The sequence below is a fragment of the Knufia obscura genome (genome assembly GCF_036327395.1).
Source record: "Knufia obscura strain CCFEE 5817 isolate CBS 148926 chromosome Unknown scaffold_20, whole genome shotgun sequence".
Classification (NCBI taxonomy): domain Eukaryota; kingdom Fungi; phylum Ascomycota; class Eurotiomycetes; order Chaetothyriales; family Trichomeriaceae; genus Knufia; species Knufia obscura.
The window spans coordinates 5,001-25,059 of NW_027042706.1; the positions used below are offsets into that span (position 1 = coordinate 5,001).

A 20,059-nucleotide genomic window follows, 5' to 3' on the forward strand; every position below is an offset into this window, starting at 1 on the left:
CTTCGCCGTGTCCGATGAGATATTGTACCTGAAGCAGGATCTACTGGATCCAGTCATCTCGGCACGCATGTACAGCATTTTCCTCATGGCCTGCCACATATCGTACCTCAATGGTGCATGGAGGCTGGCCGAGAATGATCGCATCAACGAACGACGATTCCGACACAAAATTGGTCAGTATCCAATCAAAGAGCCCTCTGCGCAGCAAGTTTGTGAGAGACTGAGAGATGCTCTCGAAGATATGGACGTGCCGTATGTTGGTGAATTTTGGATCCGGTTGGGTAGGCAGGAAAACTTGAGCATCGCCAAGCGATCACGGCCGGCAAGTCAATTAGTGAATGTCCGAATTGTACCGGCTCCAACCTTCTCGAGCTTACTTGCTCGTGGCAGTGGAGATCCTTGTTAGTCTCGGGCAGCATCAGACGTGATGGTTCTCGACAATCGACGTCATTTCCTCGGGCAAGCCCGCATTCTTCGCTTACTCCCTTGCCGAACCTCTTAGCACAGCGATGAATTCCTCACCACCTTTGCCCTGTAATTTGCCCGTAGTAATACCCTCCAGCATCACGTCACGCATGTGTTGCGTGTACACTTTGTAGTCCGACAGAACCTTGGTGGGGTCGCTGAACCATTCGTTGACAACAGCCAATCGTTGGTTGATGCTTGCCAACCGAGCGGATGCTTCTTTGTAGGTAAGACCCGTGATTGTCCTCGCACAATTCTAGCTGAGCTGGATAGTGTCGGAACAGTCTCAGATGTTGTCGGAGTGGCGTGGAGTTGAGGCAGGGCAGGCAGAACAAAGAGAGCAGGCAAAGAGGGTGTAGCGGAGGTTGTGGTGGGTTGAGCATGTTTGGAGGATTAAAGGCCAACCCCCGAAGAGGCGGCAGCGCCGATTGACGTCGTTGCACTTGTCGACTCTTGGCTCGGCTTCGGTGCCATAGGTAGGCGAGTTTCTTCGACAACAGAGACCACATTCTCGGGTGGGGGAACGTTGCCAAAATCCACAGGCATATCGTCGATGTACCACTGTGTGACGGAGCCATTGACATCAATGAAAAACTTGCTCTTGTTCAATAGGTTGTTGGCAAGAGCATTGATGGTCGACATCCACTCAGGGTGGTACTTTTCGGCATCTGTGAATGTCTGGAGAGTGGCGACGAGAATAAAGGCAAACATCGATCGACTTGTCGCAACATTCTGCAGGTTCGGCCATTTCAGAAAGCCAATCTTTGCAGTTGGTATACGTACAGCAGAGAAGCACACGTACTCCTTCTCGCCACCTTGAAAACCCGCAACCTTTCGGGTATCTACACCCCATCGTCGCAGCCGGCGTCGAAGCTCATCGTTTTGGCCGTTGTATGCGTTCAGGCCCAAAAGTCGTTGTGCCGGGATTCCGCACATGAGCAGGCAGCCGAATAGGCCTTGGACAACATTCGCTTCGGCATGGTTGACACTCGATCGGCTCTCTCCAACAGCGAAACAAGTAGAGTTCTGAATGTTGAGCATGAATACGTTGTGATTGAGCTGTGTTCGCTCGCCCTCTGCCTGTGCGTCCGTGTGGAAAGAGATACGCTTTATGGCAGCCATGAACTCAAGGTATTCTGGCTGTTGATGGTTCTTCAGCTTTGGTGGGACCTGGACCTTCTTGTCGTAGTGGACATTGGTCCCACAAGAAATCTCCTCCAAGGTCCGGTATTCAACCTTGAGCATCCTTGTTGGTGCTTTCTTGTTGATGTGCTTCTCGAACATCGAATACCCCATCACTTTCTCCGCTAGCTCATTCTCAACATATGGCCGAAGTTGCTTGTGGTCGCCGAAGAAAGATGCAATGGTCGGGTTCAGCGTAACCCACGCCTGTACCCATCTTGGCACTGTGACTTGTGAGGTTTCGTCGGTAAGAAAAACCGCGCATCTAAATGCGGGTAGTGGGTCCCCAGGATTGCCGAAGAAGACGTCCTTCAGATGGATGCACGCAAGTGTAGAGAACATGACGGGTTCTTGCATCTTAACGTCGCGGATGAGATTCTCCTTCAGCTTCGCAGCCTTTCTGATGAGCTGTGGGTCTTTGATGCGACCAAATTGCGCCTTCTCCCGCTCCGCACGAAGCCAATCGCGGTATACGGCAGGGTTGCGCTCTGCGGCACGTCGGATATGGGCGCTAAGCATCAATTTTGGCAATATTGGACCGAGATCTTGACCTGAGTTCTTGGTGAATTCCTCAATGCCATCTGTATCAATGATGAGGACTTTGTCTATGGCAGCCTCTTCGCCGTTCTCAGATGCATACAAATCGAAGAACCGCTGTGCAGCAACGTTTTTGGCGGTATTGGTCTCCGCGGCACAGACGATAAGGCCGCCTTAGAGATCTAGGTACTGCAGGATACTGTTATAAGGCCGGTGTCTCCACGTGACCAGTAAAGGTACGAGTAGAACCTCTGTGGTTCTACTTAAGTAAGCTGAGTGGGATATTAGGCCAGTAATATTTAATACAAGGTCGAGTTATGTATAGGTAGGGTTCTAGTATAACTTAGGTTAACTACGGAACTATAAACTGTACTAAAGGAGAGTTATAATTTATATACTTATTCCTATAGTCCTAAATAGGAAGTCTTAGTTAGTTTAATAGTTAATTAGTATCGTTTCTACTAATTGCTTATATAACTAGTTATTGCCTTTCTAGGAAGTTACGTAATAGGTCCCTTATCCTTTACGTACTAGGCTTCTTCGTAAGACCTTCCTTATATCTCTTGCGTCCGGCCGCCGGACGGCCTGACTAATGTGGTCCGTAACAGATATATGCAATTGTGATAGCCAATGTCATGGTCTTGCCTGTCGCAGGAGGGCCTTGGATGCACGTTATTGGGATAGCACTGGTTAAGACCATATTAACGGCTTCTTTCTGCATAGCGTTCATGATGGCATTGTGGAGGTCGAGTGTGGTGTTTGGTGTAACACCCAACCTAAGTTGGGTGGAGTCGGAGGGAGTGTATGGCACATGGTCGAGAAGTAGCTCAGCAATCTTGATCTTGTCGAATGCTTTCAGCGCAGGCTTCTCCTCCTCCTCAAGTGGCTCATAGTCGCCATTTTGATAGTCGTAGATCTTCTCCATCCAATGGAGACCCAGTATGATGCGATCGCGAAGTGCCTCATTGTTCTCGACTTCGACTTTGATGCCATCGAAGGCCCATGAGCACGTCTCATCGATGACGGCGGGATCGATGCCCTCGATGGAATTTTCGATGACGGCGAACAGCCTGCCACCCTTCACGTATGTCTGCCCTTTCAATTGGATGCACTGGCCCATACCAGTCTGAAAGGGTGGAGGAGCCGTTGCGAAAAGGCTGTGCATTCTGACCTCGTCCACGGTACTCTCGCACAACAACTGACCAGAAAAAAAATGGACTCCTGAGAGCCCAACGCCCATGCCTCGCCTGTAGAGCCAGGATCTGCCTCTGACAACTCCACATGCAGCCTCGAAGAGCCGTCCTCGGGCTTGATGAAGCTCACGGAGATATTCTCGCGAGTCAAGGCTTCTTTCTTGGCATCCTCTGCTTGCCATTCCAGCTCCAGATTGCGCGTCAGTAGCTCCTTGTACTGCCGCATTGGGCTGAGCACATTACCTTGAGTGCTGATTTGGGTAGCAAGCATGGAAGGTAGCAGAGCGATGTTGCACCATTTCAAGTGATTGTAGCAATCTGGCACTCGAAAGAGTGGCGTTGCGCCTACCTGCATTTGTTTGCAGAATCTGCCGCAAACCGAAACAAGTGAGGAAAGTTGAAGAGTCAAGTGAGAGAAGTCGAAGAGTCAAGTGAGGGAAATCGAAGAGTCCGGTAAGAGAAGTCGAAAAGTCCGGTAAGGAAAATCAGAGATTCCGGCGACAAAAACCAAATGATGCAACAAGAGAAGTCAAAGACTCTAGTAAGAGATGTTAAAGGGTCCGGTGAACGAGGTTATAAGATCAGGTGAGTCGGGTCGAAGTTCAAGGTGAGGAGACTTTGAGGTCACTTCCAGCAAATTAACAAGCACAGGTTGCGACTGCCTAGCAGCTTTTGCTTCGCTCCTACTACTTTCTCGCATAATCCCAAGAAGAGCGTCGACTATCATTTAAGCAGAATGACTAATGCATTCTGGTCTGCCGGAAGCCGCTTCTCGCAAGGGTGAAGGTAGCCAAGTAGTCCGGGATATCGAGGACTTCCAGAAACTGCCTCTGACAACCCGCAGTAGTCATTTCCTTGTCAATTCGTGGTGATAGTGTACTTTCTCCACATAAGATGTCGGTGACCTCGATGTATGCTTATTGCCAAGTTCGATGCAATTACGAGGATAAGCTGGGTCGTGTCGTCGTTCCGGATGTGCAGTGGACTCGGATATGAGGGTGAGATCATCGTCGTTCTGAATTCTGACTATTTCCAGAAACGAAAACTCACAAGTGTGAGAAGACTGAAAGGTCAATGAGGCTTCGCTTCGATCTTCAGACTGTGCGCATCAGTTTCTGCAGTGTTGCCACATCGAGCTTTGTTGAGTCTGCTTCGGCTGACTATCAACTCGGACACGAAGCAGCTTCCTTTCATACATGCAGGCGTGGTACGATGTAGCAGAGAGCCGTCAATGTACTCTCGGCGTGATCGGATTGGTCCTTCCTTGAGGAACAGGCTTCGAAAGACCGTCAATCGGAGCTCAGCTTGAAGGCGCAGCAGTGTGGAGGCGCTCTGGTTGCGGCGTCGTAGGCGAAAGTGGGTAGGCATGGTTGACCACGGCGGTGGTTGCTTAAAAAGCAGGTACCTACCACGGAGCTGGTTGCTGAGGTAGCACAGACGGATTCTTGATGGCTTTGAGGAGTTGGGGAATGCACCCTGTGATGTGAAGTAGCGTTAGATCGATGTTGTATGTGCGTTGAGAGGCGGCCAGCGAAGGAAATGATCCTAGAGTGAAGCCTCGTTCTCGTGCGAGGCTGAGATCGGACTTGTTCAGTTGCACGGTGTGTTAACAGACTCGGTAGCAGCCTAGCAGAGGTTTCGGTGACTTTCAAGGGCATGAGACGTGGCGGCAGCACCAACCGAGGCGGCTTTGACGACTTCGAGTGCCAGAAGAAGTCGTTCGACTAATTGCAGCAACTTTCGGCGACCCCGGGCAGCCGGTTACGCGCCGAGTAGGAGCTAGTTCGTGCGGTCAGCCTCCCGCGTGTCGAGCAAGGTTCAGCTCCAACTGCTGCCATGATGGACTTCGAACAAGAGCATCAGAGCCGGAGCCATCTCCACCAAAATCCAAGAGACGCAAGTCAGACAAGAAGTCTGCCGCTACCGTCGAGGAAACACCAAAGGAGACACCAAGTCTAAGAACAAAGCCTGGTGGAGAAGCATGGAGGGATCGGACGTGGCAAACGTTCTCATTGGAAAGCAAGGTCGTTCAAAGGCTCGACTGAGGAGAGTCTGATCGAGATTGGGGTGAGATGTCGATGAGTTTGTGAACTGAACTCAACTACGGAAGTTTGCACTGCATGCGAGACAGCCTTATTACTTTTTCATCTTCGGCTCGCTTGAGACTTGTGTTTGTTCACTGGTTGTGTATGTCGTGCGGCAATGCAGTTCACGTTGGAAGTGTATGTCCTGCCGCGTTCTCAGTGAAGTACTAGACACGACTGCCTGGCCATTGCCAATGTTGTTATGTACACACCTCACTCTTGATACTTTTGTCTCGTGACCACACCTCGTTCTTGTAGCTTCCCTCTCCTGACCACACCAGTAGTTTGCACATGTTCCCTCACCAAACAGCCCTCGTTCAACCTGTCATCCAAATCTATGACCACGCTGCGCAAGTCGTCCTGCATAGCTGCCCACTCATTCATCCCATGTAGACCAGTCGATTCTACTCCGCCCAAGCCTGTGCGCCTTTGCCCTTTTCTTGTAGCTTAAGGCCAGCGCGTGGCGAGTGATTGAGATTCGTGGTGGAGTTCGATGCCTTTTCGTGCCGAAGGACATGCGAGACATGATTGCTCATTCGGCCATGCCATGGAGCCGTTGCCTATCACGTATGGTGTCCGATACCATGTGGTGGTATTCTGGTTGTGCGCATCCTCAGCAAGCCTGCGCAAATGCTTGATCTTCTCCAATCCCTTCCGTCTTCCATATTGAGACGTTCCCGTCAAAGTTCTGCCTGCTGTTTTTCGTGTCTCATACCTCACACTATCCACTCTTCATCCCCTAAACTCCCTCAACGTCCCCAATGTAACCTTCCTCACATCCTTCGCCAGCACCTTCTTCTCCCCCACCTCCTTCGCCTTCCTCGTCGCGTTGTCCATCAGCTTCTGGATGAAGAGAATGTAATCGAGGTAGATGAGCGCGTCGGTGTGTCGTGAGATGTTCTTGTTTGTGTGGGCTTTGAGGATTTTGCGGAGGGTTGCGCGGGGATATGCGCGTTTTGTGGGAGCCATGATGGTTTGCTGTTGGTTGTGTAATTGTGACAAGACGAGGATGGATGCGATTGAGGTCGGGGATCTGAAATAGTCGATGCTGCTGTCGTCAATGTGGTATTGTGATGTTGAAGGTGGACTCATGTAAACAATGACGCGCAGTCGCAGTCGAGGCATGCGATAAGTGATAAGGAAGTGCATCAAGCATGAGAGAAGACTCACCGTACTACGGTTGTGCGTGACGGATCTGGAAGCAGAATCATGCATTCGAGGTTGCGAGGCTACCACCGCCATGCGAACAGAATGGTGCCTTGCAAAACATCATGTCGGATTTCGGCCCACTACCTGAAACGAGACACTCAGCTCCTATCGAGAAGCTTGCCAAAGCAGTCTAACGCAGTCTTGACTCTCTCAACCACATCCGGCGACGGATCATTATTCTCCATCCTTCTCATCTGCGAAACCACGCCTAGCTTCTGAAGTTCTCGCGCCCTCGCCGCTGCGCCATCATATCCATCGGCCTGGGTAGGGTAAATCAGGTTAATAATCAGCCAGCAAGCGGCACATCGTATCAATGGGCTCGACTGCAAGAGCGAAGCAACCTGCTTCATCAGGACCGTATTGAAGCAAATCGTCGATCTGTATTTCTGGTCTGCAGCGCAGAGGTGTGCCAGAATGTAGAGACTGTGCTCCACCGTTTCAGGAGGTGGTGAAGCTGTCGTATTTACATTCCGAGTCATGCTCCGTCTCTTGAGCGACTGCAACCGTTCGAGCAGGATCTGGATGAAATCCTCGACGCCGATGTGCTCAAGCAGGTAGCCGATGATCTCATTCGTATCCTGGCCTGTCGTCAGATTCCGGAGGAAAGCAAGGAGTTCGGCCTGAATATCCAGATCTTGCTGAAGCGTGTGCCGGGCATACTCCTGATCCTCCGAGTCCAGATCTGTAGCACTGTCCGCATCCTCCATTTGAGCATCGTCTGAAACGCGAACCATCGATCCTTTCCTGTAGTCCTTTGGCACAAGTCCAATCACCTCACCAGCAGGTACGTCGTGCGGATCAGTGGCGATCAAATGCTTTATCCAGTTTGGTCCAAGCTCATCCAACACCTGTCTCTTCAGGCGGTTTTGTGAATTGTTGACGAGTGCCTTCAACGCGAATAGTGATTCGTGCCGCAGCCGAGCATTTGCTGAATGCGCCTGTTCGCATAACTTCCTGATCACAGTGTATTCGCCGATGCTTGGCTTCATAGGACTGAAGTCGTGTGCGAGGTTAGCCATCACCATGGTAGCTGCTATCCTCACTTCTGGCTCTGAGGTGTGTAGGAGTCGCAGGATTGATTTCGCAACATCTGCATCCACCAGTTTCGTCCGAAGTGCTGTTGCCGATCGCGTAAGAGCCCTCACGGTGGCGCACGCAGCCACGAGGGTTTGCGCAGAATTGCCATGAACGGTCAGAGTATCGCCATGTACACCATCTACGACTGAGCTTGTGAGCGGTTCGAGGGCTTGAACAATTTGAGCCAATGCGCCTTGCTCACAGATGTCTTTGCGATACGCATCCTTGGACGGCGCCAGTGACGCCAAAGCTTGTAGAAGTCCTTCTCTGGTCTGCATGTTGCACCGAATCTGCTTCGACGGACCACCAGGCCCAAGATGGCAAGCAGGCATGCCTTCGGTGAGCTTGTGATTCAACTTCTGTGGCCACCATAGCCCTGTCACAAGTTCTTGAGTGGCTTCGAAGTTGATCTTGAGTGCCGCAGCCAATTTCGGAATTGCTTTGGCGTCTACCGCAGCATCCTGCAAATGCTCGCTATCCCTGACCAGGAGGGCGATGGTTGAAGGAACCAAGTCGGCGCGTGTCGTGTTTCCCACTTGTAACTTGTGAGGCCTCGTTGTCTCGATCATATCGACCAGAGCAGGGACGAGCAGTAATGCCATTGACCTAGCACGGACCGGATGCATGAGACCATGACATTTCAGGATACCAAGTAGCCTTGCAGCCATTACACGGCGTCCTCCGTGACTTTGTCTAGCAAGATCCAGTAGCCATGGCGTGATCAGCGATTCTGTTTGATCCTCCTCATCACTGTCTTCGATGACCATAGCATTGGAGTCCTGCCGCATTGAGGATGTTCGCTTCTTTGCGACTGTGGAGAACCCAAGTGGTGGGAAATTCGATCTTCGTGCAGCGTGAATAGATATAGGATCTGGGACCTGAGGCAGCTTGATGTCAGTTGAGAGTAGCCGCTTGACTCCTTCAGGTTCGAGGAGTCGCTGAGCCTGAGCTTTTGATTTCCCGGTGACCAGGCAAATGCACTCCAATACCAGAGTTGTGTACTCTTGATCTGAGTCGGACGGAACCATACGCGTACCCTTGCAGCGGCGGACTTCGGGCTTCTCATCGTTGGTTGAGAGCAACTGTACCGCCAATACGTCGAGCAGACCAGATTCACCCAGCACGTTTCGGTGCTTGTCGTTTGCGCAAGTCTTGCAGACCAGGCTCATGGCCGCCGCACTCACTTGTTTCGTGTAAAGTTCTTCGCCGTGGCCAATGGCGCGTACCAGTCGGGTTACGTTCTCCTTCTCGTAGAGTGAATTCGAAAATGTCTGGTATGGCCTCCATTCTCTTCCTTGCCCTAGGCCCAATGAGAGTGGCAGGTTGTCCGCAATATTGTTGAGGCATCTCAGCAGAGCCAACTCAAGCTTGGTGCCGGTCGATGTCGTGCGAAAACAGGCAAGAAAGGTATCGACCAGGTCTGTTTCGAGGATGGGTTGGTTGAAAGCTGGCCCGGTGTTCGCAAGGACAGATACGATGCTGGCAGCATTTGACCAGATAGCATCGGTCGTGCCATCCCCAACCTGTACAGACCAGCCCGAGTCATCGTTCAGAAACTCATCAAGGGTTGGAAGCAATCCTGCTTGGATGTATTCAATCTTCCTCAGTTCATGGCCGGTCAAGCTGTTTTTGATCGTGCGCAGCGTCGCAAGAGGGGCTTGGGACAATCGTTCGAGAAGGGCCGAAATGCTTGGGTTCATCGTAAGCTGCATTCTGAAATGCTACGGAGGATGTCGTGTTCGATGGTCATGCGCGTGGGAATAGTCGATGAAGCAATCGAGTATGTGATGCCGGACAAAGGATGTTCTGATTGCGCAGCTGCTCGGTAACAGCAGCGTCCCCCCCACCTTCAACTTGACACCCGTTTCTCCTGGTTCATGGCTCTTTCCTAGTGATCGCGAAATGAATTGAAGCTGACCGAAGCGCGCAGCACAGTGCATTCAACGTGCTTAGCAACTGCATGGCGGGAGCACTTTCCTCATCTGACCATGCCGCAGGCTAGACGTCATCCCGGCAGCATTGACTTTGCCGCCATCCGAAGGTCATATGAGCATGGATCTGGATCGGGAAGCAAAAAGGAAGGCGTGCGCAGGCACAAGATCCATTGAGGTGAGAGACCTGAAAAGCTCTTTCTTTCGTTCAGCGTGCGCTATGTGATATCCTGTTTCTCGTACTGTTTGTCCTTTGCGATGGTTCACATCTCCCATTCTTATTACAAGAGGGGCACAGAAGTATCCGGCCGACTGTCGGCACCGCGAAAATTCCAGCCGAACGTGCCACCGCGGCGACTGACTTCCTTTGCAAGATACGGAGTAGAGTTCTCGAGGCTGCGATGATCTTGGCTGCTGATACTTTCTCAACATGCTCGCAGCGTCACCATCACCTCGATTGACTCCTTCCCAGGCGCAAACCGACTCGACTGGGTTTCTAAGTCCAAAAAGCAGCCGAAGAAGTACCAAAGCCGCTTCACCAATTGTTCGGCCTCATTCCACCCACGTGTATCCTGATCCAAGTCCCGGTACTCGATATTCCTCCTCCACATCCACCAACACGAACACATCCACTCAGTCGACGACCTTTCCGTCTCAATGTTCACCTACAGAAAGACGTTCATTTCAGCCGCATTCAATTTCCCTTCGCTCGACAGGTACACAAACTTCTCCGACCCGCCTTAGTCCTACACCAGAACAAGAAGCACGTCGACGGCCACAGATGGTCGATGCGCAAACTCAATATTCTTCTCCAGAAGTGAATGAACAGGAAAAGGAGCAAAATACGCAGTCTCTCAGCGCAACTCATACCGCTCAGACGAGCACGCCAACACCTGCTTCGCAAATCTCGCGACTGCACATCAACGAGGCTACCGGGAATACTTCCCAACCGCAGTCGCAACCAGCGCAGTCGAGCACAAATACTTCACGTACCGCCAGCTCGGAGTCGACGTCTGCAGCTCCAACCTCAACCACTCGAACAAAACCCTACGATCCCGTCGCCGATGCTGCAATGTCAGTAGCCCCAACGGGCACAAACACAATAGCTGCCACATCCGCACCTCCACCATCTAGCACAAAAGAGCCAGGGACAGACAAATCAGAAAAAGAGTCCGTACCACACACACCCTCCCACAGCACGAAAAGAAACCACTCCACCTCCGCCGACGCCCGCCCCGAAACCCTCCTGCATAATGCCTCAGCCACATCCGCAAACCTCGAATCCTCCTCCAAAAAGCCACGCCCCGAATCCCAACCCAGCAAACTCATGCCCCCGCTCTACTGGCACGCATCCACCAAAGACCTCGTCCTCCTCATCTCCAGCATGCTCATGGAATTAATCCGCTACAACGACAGTCTCACGCTCTCCACCTCAAACCTCACACGCTTCCACAGCCGCGCACCACCGGGAATAAGTGTACACGATTACCTGAGTCGTCTAACCACGCATGCTACGCTGTCCCCACCGATATTGCTGAGCATGGTGTACTACATCGACAAACTCTGTGCCCTCTACCCCGCCTTCACGATCAGTTCCCTGACAGTGCACCGCTTCCTGATCACAGCGGCGACAGTAGCGAGTAAAGGTCTAAGTGACTCGTTCTGGACAAACAAAACATATGCACGCGTTGGAGGGGTGAGTGTTAAGGAACTGGCGTTGTTGGAATTGGAGTTTTTGATTAGGATTCAGTGGCGGATTGTGCCTGTGCCGGAGGTGTTGGGGCGGTATTATAGGAGATTGGTTGAGCGGACGATTGGGTATGAGTTGGAGGGTGGGGAGGAGGGGATGTCGGAGGGTGAGGAGGGGGATGGAATGGCGGCGACGCGGGTGGATGGGCATGTTGAGCCGCAGTGGATGAGGGAGCAAGAACAAGGAAGGGGACGGGACGAAAGACAATAACGACCAATTCATATGGATGTGAATATGCAAGAAGAATGAGAATGAGCATGACTTCTCGTACTCTGTTGAGTGCGATTGGGCTCGCTTTTGCCAATGTGCTGCTGATCATGAACTGCACAATCAAGGCCTTAATCAACCTATTCAGCGCAAGCCATGCATGCATGAACCCCAGGATGAGGAATAAGATGCTCAGCACCTGCGCAAACGAGACGGTTCCAAATCCAGCCATGTAAATCACCAATAGTCGCTGACGCCAGCATGTTTGTCTGTGGCATGAACACATTTCAGGTGCATCAAATACTGTAGTTTCAATGTACGGTATCGTCTTATCCGATGCGCTCGCCAGGTCTCGAGTATCCCTTCAAGGAAGGATGCGGCAGAATGCGTACTTTGAAGGCATCGATCATGCGACTTATTCAAGCTGCTCGACCGTTGTTACGCGAGGGGTGGAATATACTGTGTGATCTTTCCATCCTTTTGCGACCGCCGTGCCTCGAACAAATACCAGCAGATTGGTCGGAGCACTTCGACGAGCGAGCGTTGGAACATCGAATGTTTTGCCATCTGAATGTCTGTCCCCTTCAGTCATGTGACGTGCCTGCTATGTTACCTTGAACTTGTGTCACCAATAACAAGCACCATCCTCAACTCCGTGGCGTCGACATAGCGGAAACAGGATGAGCTCTACTCTTCGACCGAGCTCTACTCTGGTCTCGAGATCCCTGTCGCTCCTTCGGCCTGCTCGCTTTCGGGTTGGCAAATTTATCCGCGAAACCCTTAATAAGCTGTAGACGAACATGCTCGATATTCTTCGGCTTCTTACCCATATTGTTATCCATTATCAGTGCGATGAACCGTCTGTGATCTTCTGTGTGTCGTGCAGCCCATGCGGCGAAGTACTGGAGGAGGTTGTCGTCTTTCTCTTCGTCTCGCTCCTTTGCTTCGATGGCTGAGAGCTTTTCGTCGGATTCGGGGATGTCCTTGTAGACTTCGGACCAGGTTGGCTTGACGACGGAGAAGTTCAGGCTGTTTACTTCGCCGAAACCACTGTCGCTTGCATCGGTGTGGTCATTCATGTCAGACATCTGTTGGAGTAGCCGAGCCATGTCGAGGTACTGATTTTTGCTGCTTTCGTTCCTCGCAAGTACTGCTTGTTCTTGGAGAATGAAACTGATACCAGGAGGAGTCATCAGTTTCGAGGATGAGACTGGCACTGACGCCTTCGCCTTGAACCATTTCAGCACGGAAAGAGTGGCGCTTGGCTCGTGGATGAAGCATCCTTCAGAGATAGCTATAGCTCTTCCGCGAGGGAACAATTTCGTCATCTGTAGGGGCGTATCGCCTTTTGCTCGATAGTCGATTTCCCAGCAGATCAGGTTCTCGCGTTCGAGCCATTTCGCCAGTCCGTCCAAAATGATGAAGGGATATAGTCTGTCAAACAATATCACGCAGACACTGTCCTCGATACGGCGACTCAATTTTGCCCAGTCTCCGCTCACCGACTTATCGAAGATCTGGTCCGATGGCAAACCTGTGCTTATCAACCACGATGTAAGGTGGCTAACGCGCTCAGGCTCGACTTGCTTGTATGCTAGCATTACAAAGATCCTGCTTTTGTCAACCTTGGGCAGGTCTGGAGACCAAGAGAAATCTTCCAAGCCACGCTCGAGACCGGCGAAAGGCGTCTCGGTGCTGGGAGTGGTGATGGTTCCGGCCGTGGTAGTGGTAGCCTTGAGGGCAACGGTGGTTTTTGTTGCGTCGGTACTAACCGTTGAACTCGTGGTTGTCTTGGAAGGCTCGGGATTGTGGTTTTGCGGAGACTGCACGTCAACTTCCATGGCATCGTCGCTTGTCCCACCGTCCAGTTGTGGCGTCATGGACATCTGTAGATCATGCAGGAGCTGGACGCTGGGTGACTGTAACGCTGGAGATGGGAGAGTTCCTGTAGGCTGAGCACGAGACTCTATATGTGGCCGAACCGGTGCTGCTGAAGCTATGCTTGCACGCCGACTCGTTCGACCTCGATCATCGGATCCTCTTCGTTCGTCGGCATCCTCTGAACGTCGTCGCGATGTGCTCCGTGGTCTTCGTGCTTCCCTTCGTGGATTGACCGTCTCTACTCGCCGCCGAGATGAGCTTCGACCTCTACGTGACGCATCTCGTTGCTCGCTAGTCTGTGCACGTCTTTGTGCCTCACGGCCACGTGCTTGTTCCTCCTCCTCAATACGTGCACCCTGTTCAACGATTCGCGCCAATGTCTCCATTGATGGTCCTGGCTCCTGGAGTTTGCGGCGAAATGCGATGTGTAGGCGAGACTCACCGTTCCTAACGGGTTTCTGCCCAACATCTCGCCAAGACAGACTTCTGCATGAGTACAAAATGAGCATAATATCTTCATCTGGATGCTCCCAGAGACCTGCTATGTCCCACTGTTCGAGATAGTCAGCGAGGGAAGCGATGCCGGCGGCAGTTTCAGGAAAGGGCTCGACCGCACCGATGGCTGTGTACGAGAACCATCTGCTCTTAGCAAGACGCTCATACTGTAGCCGTGATATCGTCGGTCCGAATGCAACAGGCAGTAGGGGGCCTTGCTTGAGAGCCACAATGGGTTTTGCATAATTCCATGGTACGTGAAGCAGTTTGATTCCGCCAGCGTCGTGGTTGTCCAGATACAGCTCAAGATTAACGTCGCCCTTCTGCCATACTCGGCCATTAGACGCTCTTTGCATCTCACCGTGAGAGACGAAATTTTTGGCTGCGGCAGTCGGCAACCCTGACCACGTCGTGCCAGCCGGTGGCCCTCGAACGGTCGTTGGAGGTAACGGCCTCAGAGGTTCGCGTGGAGGTGAGCGCTGTCTGAGACTCTCGTCTCGTGGGTGGTCGGTGACCGTGGAGGAAGGCAGGTTTCTATTGAAAAGACTATTTCTCCTTGGCCGTGGCCGTATTTCGCCCTCCTGTAGTGGTATATCACTGCTTTGAGGAGGATTTGGTGCGTGAGGTAAGCCGTGTGTAAGAACGGCACCAGCCGCTGTATCAGTTTCCGCTGATGGCTTCGAAGGTTTGGTGTCGAGCGGATGTGCGTGTGAGGTTGCCGATGAATGGGCAGAAATGGGGCCAAGTGAGCTATGTCGCTGCAGGCCTGCTTCTTGAACTTTACTTCGGTCCTCGAAAGTTGTAGTATCGTCTGCCGTGCCGATGGCATCCGGAGTAACAGTGTTCACGGTGAGCAGAGGTCTGGTCTGAACGGCTGGATTCTCCGCCGAAGCCTTGTTTGTAGCGGGTTGCTCCGATGACAATTTGCTTGTCTGTACTGAACCTGCTGGCATCCGATCCTCGCCGCCTGCGGGCATCCGTTCCTGCAATGTACTTTCTTGTATGTAGTGTACAATAGGCGACATTGCGGCGCTTTGATCGAGCGCTCTCTGTCTGTCTTCTTCATCGTCGTAGGGACCAAAGAACATATCTGACGCATGCTGCTGAGCTGGACTTTGTGCTTCTTCCACGGATTGTTGCCCGGACGGTTTGTCATCGGCTTTGGTCTTACGAGGTGGAGAAGGCGGTGGGCGTTCTTCCCTCATCTTCTTGCGGACATTATTCATGTGCTGATAATTGTTGAAACGCTTACCGGTGTTGTCACGAACAATAGGTTTATCTGAAGGAGCACGAGTACGGATTTCGGGACCGTAGAACTTCTGCGGCTCATTTTGGACTGATTTCGCAGGTTGCTGTGGTAGAGACTTGGCGGAGGCAGTTTTCACCGCGCCTGATTGTGCGATTGTAAATACCTTCGAAGTCAGCTTCACTGCAGATTTGCCGGATGCAGGCCTCGAAGGCTCAGGCGCACGCGACGGCGCATGAAGAGGAGCTGAAGCCGGCTTCGAAATTGGTGTCGTTTTGGCTGTAGGTCTATGTAGAGCAGGAGCGGCTGGCTTCAGTCGGGGTTTGCTTGGTTGCTCCTCTAATGAAGCCAACCGACCGGAGACGGTGGAGGCCTTTGTCAGCTCCGGCGCTTTCCTCTGCATTGATCCCTTCATGGGACGAGCGGTGCCCTTCTTGGTGAGGAGGGGAGCATCGGGTACCTGCGAAGTCAGCGGATTTAGGTCCGCTTCACATGAAGCAACTCTTACCAGTTTAACGCGCTTGCGCGGTCTTTCTTCCGACTCATCCACGTCCATCGGACTTGCAGAACTCCGATTGCCATCTTCTGCGCTCTCGTCCTCCGCATCGTTGTCCTGCCTGGCCCAAAAGGCATCAATCTGATCTTGTATGCGCTGCACGTCATACTGATCTAAAGTGTCACCGCGAGCCTTCTGATCGGACCATTCCTGTAAAGCCTCTGGATGGTCGAAATGATCGGCTGGCTCCCAGGTACACTCTTCGTCTGGATAACCATCCCACTTCACGAGATAGACATGTTCACCTTCGTCATTGGTTTTCTCGGCAAGTATCCTTTCGATTTCGTATGTGTCATCTTCATCAGAAGACATTGTCTTTCGAGTGAGCAGAAGGAGCAACTGAGCTGTAACGTGGATTCATGAAGACGCAGGACGATTGTATACTAATCCTCTTTGTGGAAGGCATCAAGCATTTCGATAGTTGAACATTGCGAGAGTTCGCAGTGTGCAGGGAGGGAACTATTGTAGAGCAGTCACGTAAGGATCATCTGTTGTGGTCGACACCATGCTCGTGTTCGCTGTTGTGGAAGGAGTCGTTACGGAGTTGGTACAATGCCTAGAACTCCTCTTCGAGCAAACAGTGCAAAGCAGGTGCAATGACGGATGACTAAGCTGGCACGTGAAAAGAACAAACGGCTTTGGCTGGGGTGCGGACCACAATCGATTGCTGATAGCCTGGCTCCTCTCACAGACTCAGCGGTATTGACACCATCCGCAATCGCTTTGTTCAAGCAGGCAACCCTCTTTCTGAGAGCACAACACCATTGCGACAATTCCTGCGCCTTCCGCAACACGCACCTTCCACGAGTCTTTCCCACAACAGCGCAACTTCCTGTTTCTCATCGGCTCTTCTCTATTCTTGCGGTCAATCAGTTCGCACGATAGTCAGTCCTCGACGACGCTAAACGCCCAACATGGCGAATGATGAATATGATGTGAGCCGGTATGCCTAATTCTGGCTGCTCTTCCGCTAACATCTGCAGTTTCTGTTCAAAGGTAGCTGACAGCGCCCTCATACCACCCACCTGCACTACTAATCGCCTTCAGTTGTCCTGATCGGTGACTCTGGAGTCGGTAAATCCAACCTTCTCAGTAGATTCACCCGGAATGAATTCAATCTGGACTCCAAGTCCACCATCGGCGTCGAGTTCGCAACCCGATCGATTCAAGTAGACACCAAGACGATCAAGGCACAAATCTGGGATACCGCAGGTCAAGAACGATACAGAGCCATCACATCCGCATACTACAGAGGCGCTGTTGGTGCCCTACTCGTCTACGATATCAGCAAACACCAGACATACGACAACGTCACGAGATGGCTAAAAGAGCTGAGGGATCATGCCGACAGCAACATTGTGATCATGCTGGTCGGAAACAAGAGCGATCTGCGGCATTTGAGGGCTGTGCCTACCGAGGAGGCCAAGCAGTTTGCAAGTGAGTCGAGGTACTGCTGGAGATCGGGATGGTGCTGACAAAGAGCGCAGGTGAAAACAATCTCTCATTCATCGAGACGTCTGCTCTTGATGCCAGCAATGTTGAGCTGGCTTTCCAGAATATTCTCACAGGTAGGGACATCATTGAGGAGCGAAAAGAGCTGTGCTAACACGATGCAGAAATCTACAGAATTGTTTCAAGCAAAGCCCTCGACAACAACGAAGGCCCGCAACCAGGCGTTAACGCTGGCGCCAAGATCGATATTACACCCACGAGTAACGGCGACCAGAAGAAGTCGAACTGCTGCTGAGATGGATGATTCGTTCGGATGCGTGCTGTTACGGACGGTGATCTTGGCTTGGACGTGGCGTTCGGGAGTTTACCATACAGAGTGAATATGCTGGTTGAGGACGAAGCACGAATGCAACGATAGGTATGCTTGACTGCATGAAGATGAGCTTAAATGAGAGAATGAATAATACGTCAAGCTGAATCGCAAGATCTCTCTGCATCCAAGGTACTGCTGAATGCCACAAAGAGATCTCTAAAACACGTGCTGCTGAGGAACATAGGGTGACAGCACTCAGACGAAACAGGCGCAGAGATTTCTCGAAGCTGTCCTTCCGATTCACTCGAAATGTTGCCTGCATACACAATCTTTTGCGCGAGAACGGCTTCGGCTCTGACTGTTCTCACATCACAAAAAACATCCACATCCGTCTCTCACAGTCTCAAATTTCATAAGTGTTCCCCTTCTCATTAATAGTAAGCATCATCCCACTCATTATCTCCTCGCCCCTCGCACCAAGCAGCAGTCACGACTACATCCGACAATCGACCCTCAACGCCCACCGCCACGCTAGACGTCTCCTACTCTCAGCACCTAGGTACGCGCCCTTTTACTCCAAATACCAGCCTACGCCTCATAACAGCTATAGTACCGAATAATTTCCTTGACGCCCTTCCGTATCTCATTATAATCCTTATCGAGCGGGGTGTTCAGTTGTTGTTTCCACTTGGCGATCTCGCATGAATTTTGGTCGAACCAGATATAACACGCGAGCTGAAAAGAATGGATGATTCAAGCTAATGTGAGTACGTACCTCGAAACTGCTACTTTGGTCACCCTTTGCATTGAAATCTGGTATGACAGTGTATTCACCCGTCTTGACTGGCTCAGTGATGCAGGGACCGCCTAGGTTCGGCTCATTACACCACTTGATTTCGTATTCCGCTGAGGCCAAGGCGGCTGAGAGGCCTAGATAGAGGATGTATTTAAGCATGGCTGTGCGATTGTAGATCATAACAGGGAGGAAACTAGAGCTCATAGAAGTCAAAGTGCAGAGGGGTATCCCTACCTACCTTTATACTTGAAGCTATGCTTCCTTTCTTTGTGCGGTGCCATCGTGCTTCAGATGTTTGCAGTACTCGTACTCCGTGATGTCAGCATAAGATGATTTTTTATCTTTGTCTAAGGTGTCTGCGACGAGATTATTGCCTATTCAGCAGCTGTATCCAGAAGCTCCGACCACAATCTTGCAATTGTCCAGCTAGCCACGATGACAATGTTGAGTACGCCTTCAGCATAGCTTCAAAAAATCTGACGTTCGACACAGGAACCATTCCCGGCAAAAGCGGCGTGAACGGCACAATTTGCTCAAGCGACGACGACAATTGTCTCGATGCAGAGACATGGTGGTTTTTCGAGCATGGCGGCCCATACTTCAAGACTTTGATGCCTATGGCAGGTGGGTAATCGTCGTGGTAAACTTCGATATCTGAATCGGTCCAAGACCCGGTTGCGTAAAGATCGAGTCTTTTGCTCAGCCATGGAACGAAAGATTGTGCAACGGGTTCGAGCTCGAGGTCGGCTCTGAGAAACCTGTGCCTTGTCCTGGCGCCATGGTTCCAGGCGACGATTGCTGGGCAGGTGTCCGGAGATGGAGGACAAGTGTTATGACTTATTCATGATATTGACGTTGCTCTAGGACTTGCCGCGCCTGCTCTCGCCTTGACACGGTCTATTCTCGGAATAACGAACACTGGCGACATCATATGAAAGCGCCACTGTCGCCGTGCTGGATGGTGGTGGTTGCGGGAAGGAAACACACGAATCTGGAAGTGCACGAGTTGACGGCATGATCCGGCGAAAGTGGTCTCAGATTTGTACGGCATACTATACCCTCGGTGTAGGTACCACAAACTCTGTGGGCGGTCGAATGGTTCTGCGGTGGCCTTGGATTCATCCTCGCCAAGCAAGACGCGTCGAGGCAAGCAATGAGGAGAAACTCGTCGAAAGCGAATACGCAAACATCGAGAGGGAAACATCCCGATAAAATGTTCAGTCAAGGCCGTTTGATACTCAATCTTCAGCGCTTATCCGAAGAACCTCGCCGTCGACAAACAGATATCGGGCCGGAAGCATCGCAGGTTCAGGACACGGTTGAACCCAGCTTACTCCGCTGATTCATTGCTGAGGGCGACTCGACGTATGTGCTCGATTGAGGAATTGTCAATACTACGATGTTGCGATAATCAACTTACCTCATTTCCTCCTCTCCGTTTACAAAAGACACCACCTACCTGTACCCATCTCAACTCCACCCATCCCTCCCCGTCGCAGTCGGCGGCACCGTCACACCATAACTTTGCAGGAAAAAAGTCCTCGTCGTCGTCGCAGCACCCGTCACAATCTTATCTACTTTCTTACCCACAATCCCCTGCTCACAATGTGAACCCGTAGGAACAAAGTATTCGATCCCATGGTTGGCCCCGTCACAAACGGCGAACGAAATATCTGTAAGCTGTT

General features: G+C 51.6%; 6 protein-coding genes across 6 annotated transcripts; 2 read left to right on the forward strand and 4 right to left on the reverse strand.

Moving 5' to 3' along the window:
• Positions 1-858: 858 nt before the first annotated feature.
• PMZ80_010704 (uncharacterized protein) lies at positions 859-3,648 on the reverse strand (the record flags this gene model as incomplete). The annotated part of the gene is made up of 3 exons (XM_064879092.1): positions 859-2,357; positions 2,872-3,355; positions 3,388-3,648. The coding sequence occupies 3 exons, from the start codon at positions 3,646-3,648 to the stop codon at positions 859-861; spliced, it is 2,244 nt and encodes a 747-aa protein (XP_064725045.1).
• A 2,545-nt stretch (positions 3,649-6,193) lies between these two features.
• PMZ80_010705 (uncharacterized protein) lies at positions 6,194-6,430 on the reverse strand (the record flags this gene model as incomplete). The annotated part of the gene is made up of 1 exon (XM_064879093.1): positions 6,194-6,430. The coding sequence occupies one exon, from the start codon at positions 6,428-6,430 to the stop codon at positions 6,194-6,196; it is 237 nt and encodes a 78-aa protein (XP_064725046.1).
• A 338-nt stretch (positions 6,431-6,768) lies between these two features.
• Positions 6,769-9,459, reverse strand: PMZ80_010706 (uncharacterized protein; the record flags this gene model as incomplete). The annotated part of the gene is made up of 1 exon (XM_064879094.1): positions 6,769-9,459. The coding sequence occupies one exon, from the start codon at positions 9,457-9,459 to the stop codon at positions 6,769-6,771; it is 2,691 nt and encodes an 896-aa protein (XP_064725047.1).
• Positions 9,460-10,459: 1,000 nt separating this feature from the next.
• Positions 10,460-11,638, forward strand: PHO80 (Pho80p cyclin; the record flags this gene model as incomplete). The annotated part of the gene is made up of 1 exon (XM_064879095.1): positions 10,460-11,638. One exon carries the CDS (start codon positions 10,460-10,462, stop codon positions 11,636-11,638), a length of 1,179 nt encoding a protein of 392 aa, XP_064725048.1.
• Positions 11,639-12,282: 644 nt separating this feature from the next.
• Positions 12,283-16,125, reverse strand: PMZ80_010708 (uncharacterized protein; the record flags this gene model as incomplete). Its single annotated transcript, XM_064879096.1, has 1 exon — positions 12,283-16,125. One exon carries the CDS (start codon positions 16,123-16,125, stop codon positions 12,283-12,285), a length of 3,843 nt encoding a protein of 1,280 aa, XP_064725049.1.
• Positions 16,126-16,727: 602 nt separating this feature from the next.
• YPT31 (Rab GTPase ypt31) lies at positions 16,728-17,560 on the forward strand (the record flags this gene model as incomplete). The annotated part of the gene is made up of 5 exons (XM_064879097.1): positions 16,728-16,748; positions 16,797-16,809; positions 16,861-17,250; positions 17,301-17,381; positions 17,430-17,560. 5 exons carry the CDS (start codon positions 16,728-16,730, stop codon positions 17,558-17,560), a joined length of 636 nt encoding a protein of 211 aa, XP_064725050.1.
• Between the last annotated feature and the right edge of the window lie 2,499 nt (positions 17,561-20,059).